Below are 11,598 nucleotides of genomic sequence, written 5' to 3'. Positions count from 1 at the left end.
TATCTGTCAGCGGGTCACCTGGTCTTCCGCCTGTGGGTCACGGGGAGAGGGGCTTTGTGTCTTTGTCTCTTGCTGTTGTTGTTGTTGTTCTTCTTCCTTTAAGTCGGAGTTCAGTTTTTCTCGGCTAGCGGGGGGTTCTAAGGCGGCGGTGGGCTCTGATTCTGTATGTTCGGATCCCTTTGCCACCTGGTGACAACCAGGGTGTGAATCACAACACAAGGTGAGATCGAATTTCAACCAATTTCATCCCAAAGCTTCAAGCAGCCATCTTTGATGATTCACTTTGCGACACGAACGCTAGACGACCACAAGCCGGTTTACCTCTTCCTGGCGCCCCGCGGTGTCCCCCGCTGCCTGTGGTTCCCCGGGCCTCGAGTCCACCTCAGAGGCTTCTTGCGTCACTTCCTGTGACTCCTCCTTAGCTGGGGGGCCAGGGTCCTCTGCCGGAGTAGAGGCGGCGCCTTCCTCTGATTCTCCCTCCGCTGTGTCTCCCACCACTACGTCATCTGCCCCCCTCACCTGACACAGAACACCGCCACCACCACCACCACCACCCAGGTCATAGGCAGTTCATTCACACGCCATGCCAGAAAACGCCACCGCAACAGGCCGGGTACGGAGAACACATAGATGCCCACCAACATGCGAGAAACTGAGAGACTGCATGGAACAAAAGGCTAAACTCTCGTTCTAGTTTGTGTATTTATGTATCTCAATAAGTGAGTAATGAGTGACCTTATAACTCTAACACAGAATATGACTGTAGTGTAGCAGGGAGACAACTGGTGTCAAGTCAAGACTTTCATAACTGCAGGGGATGTCTATCGAGCAACAAGCATCACCCTGCGGCACGACAAGCACCGCAACACAAACAAAAAGAAACACAACCACCACCACCACCAGAAAAAGCTTGTCAGAAAGTTCACCTCCTGCTCAGGGTTATCCCCTTCAGTTAGGATGGCTTCTGCTGCTCCCTGCTGGTTCTCTGTATCAGAGACCAGAGGCTCCTGTGGGTTCTGTTTCTCCTCGACGCTGTCTTCAGCGGGCTGCTTGTGTGAGATCTGATACCAGACGAGGATTCTCATGAACACACTGGTCATAACGTCTGGTAAAACAGGGGTGGGAGTCCCAGGAACCGCTGCCTCGCAGGAGATGTTGCTGTTTTGGTGATTATTATTTATTTTCCTGTAGTAGGCCTATCTTCTCTGTCCTTGTTTGTATATGAAGCCGCTGTAGTCATTTTTGTCAAACGGAAAATATATATACAATGTATAATACATATATATATATAGATGCTCTAATGTTAAGAGTAGGTAAGACTGTGAAGTGGCGGCGTTTTTTGTCATCTTTCTTTAATCTATTTTTATCTTGCCATCTTCTGATTTATTCTGCTCTAAAATCTGAGCTACAACCGCTTTAACAACACATGTCAGCACATTCGTTCAGTCAGCGTTTTCCAATACAGATACATAAAGTAAAACTCACGTCTTCTCCTTCCAACACCGGGGCAAGCGTCGACGGGTTGTTAGAACTTTTGGGCCTTTTGACATTTCGGTCCGCTGGAGTGCTAGGTTCTGATGCCTGTTAACGAGCACACCTCCGTATGAATCACAACAACGTTGAACACCAGAAAGGACAACCCAAACAATCAAAGGATGTCGATCTCCTGCATACCTTTTGGGCCTTTTCCAGCGCTTCTTTTATCTCTTCCTCCTCCTGCCTCAGCCTCTTCTGGTGCTGCCCCTCCTCTCTGGCTCTGGCCTGCTCCCGCTCTAGTAACGCTTGGTTCTCCTTCCTCTGACATCACACACATTTAAGTCATATATTATCTATTATCAAGCAACTATTTTCTGTATTTTGGCTTCTATTTTGAAGTTATATCCACGTTATACTATTAAGTTATACCTAAAATAACACGGAAGGGTAACGCAGACCCTTTGCTCAGTGTAGACGTAAATGTTGTGCAATACTGACCCCTACTGGCAATAAATGAACAGGGCGACTAACCGTGGCCTCGTATTCCTGGTCACTGCTGTATTTATAAATCCAGTGAGCAAGATACTCAATTGGATCTACGGGTCGTCGTTCAGCCACCTCTGCCAGTCCTTCAGCAAGGCATTTCCCCAGGTGTATTTTCAAGTACTCGGAATCCATTTGAGTTCCTGGGAAATTAGGCTATGTGGGCTAGTTCAAAAATAAGTAGTGCAAAATAAGAGCATCAGCGAAAGAAAATCGTTGGTGAATTGAATCGTAGCAATCAAGTCAACACTACTCTTATTCAAGGAATAATAAGACTTAAGGCTTTCAAACAGTCCTCCAAAGTTTGCTTAGCGTCGTATTTGTGTGGTGTTACCATGGTAACGGGGTCACATTTAATCCTCCCCCGGAGGTAGTTCCGCTTGAAATGAAATTCGCATCGCTTATTACAACGTTAATACAGTTGTAATTGGCTTTTCAGAAAGGGTTTGTAATACTTTTAATGGGTAACTTGATTGGTCGCTTGGGATGAGATGTGACAGATGTATATCTTCTGAACCACAAATCGTAGACACGTGATTTCTATGCTGTCACGCACACACACACACACACACACACACACACACACACACACACACACACACACACACACACACACACACACACACACACACACACACACACACACACACACACACCTGAATGTCAAATTTGAATTTTGCCAAATACTTTTTTGGGGTTTTACAGCTGAACTATTCAACATTATCCTCTGATTATCTCTGGTATATATCCAACATTAGGGCAGAGCGCCACATCAGAAAAGCTGGCTGGAGAAGATGGAATGCGTTGGGATAAACTTGCCTTGCAGCTGCCGCATTTCCTCGAATCGCCCTCCGTAGAGGAAAGAGAATCCCCTAGCCCCTGCCACATATCATCCACCCAGCACCTGACCCTATGGGTTCACTGTGGACACTTACAGTTAGACCTACAGTGGTTTACTCCACCACCAAACAGAGGGACTCACTGAGGGAGACGGCCGCTTTGTAAGACCATGGGGAAGTCCTGACCTTTTTACCAATCTTATTCAATTCAATTCCATTCCATTTTTGTTGAATAGCACTTAATCACCGGTATAGTCTCAAAGGGCTTAACAGGTCAAATATGTATGCACCCCCCTGACCCTAGCCCCCAAGAGGGCAAGAAAAAGCACCCTTATTTAGCCATGAAGAAATCTTGAGAAGGAACGCAGAGTCGGGGATCCCACCTTCCAGGGATGGTAATGGGTGCGATGGGTACCATAATTGACATACATACATACATATATACATACAGGCAAAACATTTTAAATCAGTGATGGGGTGCTGGCCAGTTAACCAAAAGGAGAGTCCAGGCATCCAGTCGCAATAACCGCAGCATGCTACAACAGAGAGCGTGCCAAGCGCACACTGGAAATATAGACTGCTGCTAATATAGTAAGAGCACAGACAAGCACAAACAGTCACACATCGATACAGTCAGAAACAGAAACATTATCATGATCAGACAGACACCGTCACACATCATCCACACATTTGATATCATTCCCGACATCAGCATTGTTTTGGCACCCCTATGTTCCAAACAAAAGGCTGTAGGGGTACGTTTTCAGCTTTGCTTTGAATAGCTAGACAGAGTCAGCTTCCCTGATTACAGGTGGCAGACTATTCCATATGTTTTGTTTGATCAACAGACACTGTATCTCCCCCAATTGGACTGCCTATCAACAGTTCATTGCAAGATAGTGAAGGAATCCATGATTTGCAGGGATCTGTGTATATAGCACCGGACACGCTAACAGGAAACAGAGGGGCCCACTGTAGCTACAAGCAGACAAAGACCATGCAAAAGGGAGTGACTCCATTCTGCATGGTCTCAGCGGAATATCTTTCGACTAGGAGTGGTTGGGGATCCAACCTGAAGGACTTCCAACCGGTGCAGAGCACATGCAGATCAAGTTGTCCTTCCGCCCAAAGAAAGTTTCTCCAGGAAAAAGGTTGAATCCCTCCCACTCTGCCTCCCTCCCTCCTGCACCCCCTGTTCTGCACCCCCTCCCCTCTATTTTCCCCTCTGAATGGTCTAATCCACTGGTTCACATGAGCTCCCCTCCCCCTGCATGTGCACGCATGTGTGTGCGTGTGCGTGTGCGTTTAAGAATGTGCCATACCAAAGTGTTTTAAGGGCACCGGGTCCCAACACTTTTGAGATTACACGCTTGCCTTGATATCCCGTATCTAGTTGGCGCTTCCACGACCAGCCCTCCCTCAACAAGGTTGCACTTTATTCCTTCCTTAAACCTCTCAGCCTGAGCTTCTGACTTCGTTGTTGCGGACAGACTTTTTGAGTGCAACAGGGATGAATGGGACTTTGGAAGAGCCGTGCGAGGATGGCGACGGGTCCTTCATGTTTACGTCCGAGTCGGTGGGAGAGGGGCACCCCGGTGAGTACGGGACCCTCCTCGGGGTGGTGTCGCCGCTCTCCAGTGTGAGCCGGGGGGCACCCACAGAGGAATGCAGGAGGTTTGGTGGTGGAGAATTGCACAACGAGGGGAATGTGAATTGGAATTCTGCTGGGATACTGCTGCTCTGCTGAACAGAGAGGGGATCCTAGAATTGGGGCTATGCAAGAGGTGTGAATAAGTGTGTTTTGGCATCATAAAGCAGATTATGCATGGGGGTGAGAGGATGCAGGAGAGGAGAGCATGGGAGGTTAGGGTTAGGTTAGGCTTGCTTACTAAGGCAAGCTATCACTGTGTAGCTTGGGATGTAGCCCATAATTGAACTGCTGTTGTTGGGCTGTAAAGGCTATGTGGAGTGTCAGGTGTAAACATTGATTGACTGACACATTTTATAGACAAACACAACCACAATTGCCTTGGGGAGCCAGAAAAGTTAACAACAAAGTGGATGCGATCCAGCTTTATGTGTTTGCGTTCATAAACAAAGTCATCAGCCTCTAGGGATTCCTTAGCAGCAGGGTTGATAGGTCATAATTGATCTGTGAAGCACCTCGTGGCTGCATGCCTTACGCCACAAGGGCAACAAAGACTATTTTTGCATTGGTCAAATGTATGCACATAGGCACTGTTCCATGCACTACTAATGTAGCCAAACAGATACACACACACACACACACACACACACACACACACACACACACACACACACACACACACACACACACACACACACACACACACACCTCAGATAAGGCGTTTCCACTAACACTCATGAACGTATGCATACACAACCATACACGTGCAGAAATGCAAAGACTCACACAGTTAATAATTCACAGAATTTTGTAGTAAAATCATTAGATGGGGGGTATAGCTACATGCAGATAGGTATTTTCAACGTGGGTAGTAAAGTCCTCATGTGTGTGGTTTTGATAACAGATACTATTTTATAACTTTGCGTCTCACGGACCACATACAAACTATGGTCTGTCCTGCCAACCAATCGGCTATTCTTAGGCACTGTAGCTTCCAGTAGGAGCCAGGAGTAGTAGAGTTAGGTGGTAGTGGAAGCTTGGGAAACATGATATTTCATAGCTCCACTCAGAAGCGGTCATTGATATGTTCTGTAAAAGTAGGGAGGAGGATGCAAGCGACCCCTTCTGATATCTGCACTGTTTTACCAAACACAGCACCTCGTGAAACACATTTGAACTATTGAGCTGTAAGATATATAAACACACAAATTTCCTGTTTTTTTAGATAAGATATGTGACCAGATCAGTGACGCAGTGTTGGACGCTCATCTGAAGCAGGACCCAGATGCCAAGGTGGCCTGCGGTGAGTCGGGATGTCCACCAGTAGAGGGCAGCAGAGACAAGGCTCTCGCTTTAACGGAATGCTAGGAGACGTTGGATAAATATTTAAATAAATATAAGGCCTTTACACAGTACACAATTCCAAATATTTATTGTACTATGATTAATAGTATTGCGTTTACGCATTAGGGACAGGGACTTTTTGTTCTTAATAAAAATGAAAAACTTATACATAATAAAAAGTATTTTTCTAGTAAATCTTCTAAAGTGCCTAAAAGAAAAACCTAGCAGCATATCAAATGTGAATCCAAAATGGATTTTACACCAAATTTATAGCAATACAACTGTGCTCCAGAATACCTGTGTTGAATTGACTGTCGTTATTATCTGGGGCGTATGTGGGTGAAAACAGAGACGGTGTGCAAGACTGGCATGGTGCTGCTCTGTGGAGAGATCACGTCCCGCACCAGCGTAGACTACCAGAAGGTGGTGCGAGATACCATCCGACACATCGGATACGACAACTCGGACAAAGGTAACAAGACACGAGGGCCACAGACTAGCGAGCCATGGATTATTTTTGCGTGCGTGCGTGCGTGCTCATAAAATTTCAGAATTACATTTGAAATGTACTTTTTAAATAGATTGTGTTCCCTCAAATGTATTGTATTATCTATTAGTTCCATTGTCAACAGCATTTTAATGACATTGTATTATTTTAATATGTCTTTTATTATAAACATAATTACCACTATCCAAATCCTTGTTTTAAATGAACCTTCATTCCAGTGTACCCATGGGCGCCATCATTCTAGCGTCTATAAAGATGTATTTCCTGCCCTCTCAGGCTTCGACTACAAGACGTGTAACGTTCTGGTGGCGTTGGAGCAGCAGTCCCCGGACATTGCTCAGGGCGTGCATGTAGACCGCCTGGAGGACGACATTGGAGCAGGGGACCAGGTACTATTAACTCACACTGGTACAACCTAATACAGCAAACATGGACTCCAGCGGAGAGCGGCAATCTAAGACGGACACAGGGTATTGAACCCAGTAACTTTTGCTACTGGGTTCAATTGTGCTATTGACTATTTAGGTATGTGTCAGGTGCTGTAATCCAAAGCAGAATGATCACAAGGATCAGTAAGTATTTTCAGTGTTGTTTTTCTGCCGATGTTTTACTGTAGTCATGGTCATGAAGAAATCCCCTCCTTCTCTGCTCCCTTCTCCCCCCCCAAGTCTCTCTTCCAATGTGATTTTTTACGTCACACATGATTGACAGGCGAGATGGTTTCCCTTAACCAATCCCAGAAGAAATGCCCTGATTGTTCAGAAAAAGACCTGGGAGCTTTCTAAAAATCTAAATTATCTCCTGCAGAGGCAGAAGCAGGCCACACAAAGTGGAGATTCTCACAGTGCATTTCCCTCACTAGCAGCCGACGGCTGTGCCATTTCTTACACGTGACACTCAAACACCGGCTCTTCAATCTCACCTAGAGCACCTTTAAAGCAATACTGTGAGACTAACCCCGAGTGTGGCGGGGGCCGGCAGGGTCTGATGTTCGGCTACGCCACGGACGAGACGGAGGAGTGCATGCCGCTCACCATCGTCCTGGCCCACCGTCTCAACGCCAAGATGGCCGAGCTGAGGCGGAGCGGCGAGGTGCCCTGGCTGCGCCCGGACTCCAAGACACAGGTAGGCACGCCCCCCTCTCCTCACCTGGGCTGTAGGTTAAGATACCGACTGTGGCCGACAGCAGTTGCCTTCCCTTTGCTCATTGTCCTCCTCCGTCTCCTCCTCCGTCTCCTCCTCCGTCTCCGTCTCCTCCTCCACCTCCACCGCCCGTCCTCCCCAGGTGACGGTGCACTACGACCAGGACAACGGCGCGGTGATCCCCCGGCGGGTGCACACGGTGGTGGTGTCGGTGCAGCACGACGACGTCATCGAGCTGGAGGAGCAGAAGGCGGTGCTGAAGGAGAAGGTCATCAAGGCCGTGGTCCCCGCCAAGTACCTGGACGAGGACACCATCTACCACCTGCAGCCCAGCGGGCGCTTCGTCATCGGCGGCCCGCAGGTACCGTTAGGGTTCGATAGCCGCTGGACCCAAGAGCAGAGCACAGAGACAGGGCTGGAGTTGGAGTAATGAACGGGTTTATTTGGAGCAGACCAGGGGTGAGGCCGGGGGCAGGATGGAGAGTGGGGAGCTTCAGGCTGGAGGGGGTGAAGCAGGAACGCTGGAGGTGTTGATCCACAAAACTATAGGCAAAAGGAAACAAAGGTGAGACGCGAGGTTTAAACAGGAGAATAATGACTGGGAAGTGTAAATACTGGAGCCATTTACGAACGTCTACCACTGAAGTCCGCAGTATGACCTGGCGACGACTGCAGGGAAACCAGGTGTATTTGAAGGGGAGTTGATGAGCTGATGCAGGCCAGGTGTGACCAGTTGAGGTGTGGCAGGCACAGCACAGAGACAGACAGGGCGTGTGGCAGACACAGGGGGAGAACAAACAGCATCATAGCTGTGGCTATGAAAGGTATGAAACCTAGGGTCGTTCTTAAGAAGAGACTAGTGAATCATGAGAATCAAGAATCAGTTTTCTTATCGTGGTTTTCGAATGTACTTTTTCTCCGCAAATCTATGAACAATCGATCAATGTTCATGAGCAAGCTGTTGTGAAATGAAACCGTTTTTGGTGAATATACCATTTTGTCCTAACCCCCCCCCCCTTAAAAAACAACAATGTTACAATGATGATGATCTTGCATTGCGTCGCCATAGTTACACACATAAACAAATGAAGAAAGTGGATCATGTAGGATAACTTCTCTTTCTTATTCTTCTTCTTGCATCATTTTAGTTCATTAAAAAGGTATGCACCCAAAAATCTGCGTGTTTGCATGTGTCACCATCCTCACGTCATCCTCTGTGTGTCTGTGTGTCTGTGTGTCTGTCTGTGTGTCTGTGTGTCTGTGTGTCTGTCTGTCTGTCTGTATGTGTGTCTGTGTGTGTGTGTCTGTGTGTCTGTCTGTGTGTGTGTCTGGGTGTCTGTCTGTCTGTGTGTGTGTGTCTGTGTGTCTGTCTGTGCGTCTGTCTGTGTGTCTGTGTGTGTGTGTCTGTGTGTCTGTGTGTCTGTGTGTCTGTCTGTCTGTGTGTATGTCTGTGTGTCCGTGTGTCTGTGTGGCTGTCTGTGTGTCTGTGTGTCTGTGTGTCCGTGTGTCCGTGTGTCTGTCCGGCGGGCAGGGGGACGCCGGTGTGACCGGGAGGAAGATCATCGTGGACACCTACGGTGGGTGGGGGGCCCACGGGGGCGGGGCCTTCTCGGGGAAGGACTACACTAAGGTGGACCGCTCGGCGGCCTACGCCGCCCGCTGGGTGGCCATGTCCCTGGTGAAGGCCAAGCTCTGCCGCAGGGTGCTGGTGCAGGTGAGGCTTCACCTGCAGGGCCGTGTACACCACATCTACGCTGTGGTTCGGGTGCAGGATGGTCAGGGTGTTTAAATGACTTGCTGGAAGGTCAGTCGGCAGTCAAGTGTTACCTAAAGAACATCGTCTTCTTGAGGCCTGTCTGTATAGAAAGACATCAACAAATTAAAACAGACACTAAAATAATAACAGTAATACTTTACAATCAGGATAATAATCCAATTATAAACATTATTATATAGCATATGCATAGGATATGTTTGGGCCACAAGAGTTAGGGTCAGGGTTAAATAATGCATGAACGATGTGAACACCATTACCTTAGTTAACGTGATGGCCATCATTAAATGATGAACCATTAACCATTAGTTAACTGTGAATTAACATTGTTAATATTTATGACTGCATTAACTAATGTTAATTCTTGATTAATTAAAGTGTAACCATAATAACTATTTGAACTAATTTTAAATAGATAAATATATTTATATATCATTATCTATATGTATATAAATACGTTAATGTGAATAATTACGTCATGTGAAGACCATTTGGCTGATGTAGGCCCTCACATGTTCCCAGGTAGCGTACGCCATCGGAGTGGCCCATCCCTTGTCCGTATCGCTGTTCACTTACGGCTCCTCCCAGAGGAACGAGAAGCAACTGCTACAGATCGTCAATCAAAACTTTGACCTCCGACCTGGCATCATCGTGAGGTGAGGCCTACGTTGAGACAGATCGGGAGAAGCAGTCGTAGTCAAGTCAAGTTAAATGTATTTCTATAGCCCTTAATCACAGTAACAGCCTCAAAGGGCTTTCCCGGACATATGTTGATGACCCCAACCCTAGACCCCAATGAAAACATGAAATAACTTTCAAGGAAGAAACCATGACAAAGAACGCAGAGTGGGGCATCCCTCCTTCCTGGGATGGTTAGAAGTACATACATAATGGCAGTAATACAAGAATACACTTAAAGTCAAATGGAATAGATGGCAAGCTATGGCCTGGGTGATGAGGTGCTGGCCAGTGAGCAAGCTGGTAGCCATCAAGTGTGTGTGTGGGGGGGCAACCCAGTTAAACAGAGCTAGCATTTTGCTCAGATGGGTCAGTCAGTGCTTTACTAACACTCAAACCACTGGGAGTGCATCAGGCTTTGAGTGGGTCCCCTGTGATTAGCTGTACGAATAACAGAGAAAGAGTGAAACATTGATGGAGGGGTGGGGGGGGCTCTTGGATCAACAGAGACCTGGACCTGAAGAGACCTATCTACCAGAGAACCGCCTGCTACGGCCACTTCGGCCGGAAGGACTTCCCCTGGGAGGTTCCCAAGGAGCTCAACTACTGAGCACTGTGTTTGTGCGTGTGTGCGTGTGTCTGTGTGTATGTCTGTGAGAGTATGCATTCACGTGCACTTACGCCTTCAAGTGTGCCTGTGTGTGCGATGGGGTGTCAGGCTGGCCAACCAGGTAGCTGTCCACGTGCTCATCAAGCCGCCCACGTGGAACCTGTTCATCATGCAGTTTTCCCCTGAAAGGTGTTTGTGTTTTCGATCCCGGATTAAAGCGTACTCATTGGACAGAAGGAGTGGAGTGGGAGGGTTCTCAATGACTCATTGGTCGAGATTTTTACTGAATGGTTATCAGAGCTGCCATTCTAGTAGATTAGTTATTGTTCTTTGCCATTGTATAATGTATAAAAAAGTTTCTCATTTAGGTATCAACTTTATGTGTGACTAATCTGTGGCAAAAGCCCTGCAGTATTAAGCCAATGACCAAATGTTATGCTAGAAGAGCCATATGTTGAAGAGTAAGCATCGTAACGTCTTAATATATAAAACAATACTATGTACAATACAAGATTTAAGATGATTAATTTTGACATTGTTTCAAATAATATCTTTTGGTTGAAAAAAATGATTTTAACTTTGCTCTAAGGGTATTGGATTTAAAAGCTAGTGTTTATACAGCCCTAAGGATTAAAAATATTCCATATCTAACATGCTGATACATATGCTCTAAATACAAATGTTTCCTCATCCTTAAGAGCTTTGTATTTTCTTAATAGGAACCACCTCCACAGTCTAATGCTACTTATGCCCAAATTGCTTAAAGTCTGTTTGTGGTAAAAATATATTTGGCAAGAAGTGTTAACAGCCTAATTGATTTCCAAAGAAAGCCTGGAAAGAGAAGACTGTGAGAATGTTTGAGGAAACAACACTTCCTAGTTTCAGGGTGCTCTTGCTTCCAGCTACCATAAGCCCAATTATGAACTCAGTCATCATTCTCTCATTCTCGCGCTCTCTCCATCTCTCTCATGGCTCAGAATGCTGAATGCATTATATAACTCCCATCCCAACGTATTACCTGACCTGAGAAATCGT

General features: G+C 46.6%; 1 protein-coding gene across 1 annotated transcript; it reads left to right on the top strand.

The window, feature by feature from the left end:
• Positions 1-4,368: 4,368 nt before the first annotated feature.
• LOC307090237 (S-adenosylmethionine synthase-like) lies at positions 4,369-9,935 on the top strand (the record flags this gene model as incomplete). Its single annotated transcript, XM_079756812.1, has 8 exons — positions 4,369-4,453; positions 5,732-5,809; positions 6,200-6,322; positions 6,635-6,747; positions 7,340-7,483; positions 7,644-7,862; positions 9,033-9,215; positions 9,798-9,935. 8 exons carry the CDS (start codon positions 4,369-4,371, stop codon positions 9,933-9,935), a joined length of 1,083 nt encoding a protein of 360 aa, XP_079612938.1.
• Between the last annotated feature and the right edge of the window lie 1,663 nt (positions 9,936-11,598).

This window comes from Pollachius pollachius, assembly GCF_949987615.1.
Source record: "Pollachius pollachius genome assembly, chromosome: 19".
NCBI lineage: Eukaryota > Metazoa > Chordata > Actinopteri > Gadiformes > Gadidae > Pollachius > Pollachius pollachius.
The sequence above is the reverse complement of the archived record's forward strand: the minus strand, read 5'-3'. Positions and strand labels throughout refer to the sequence as shown.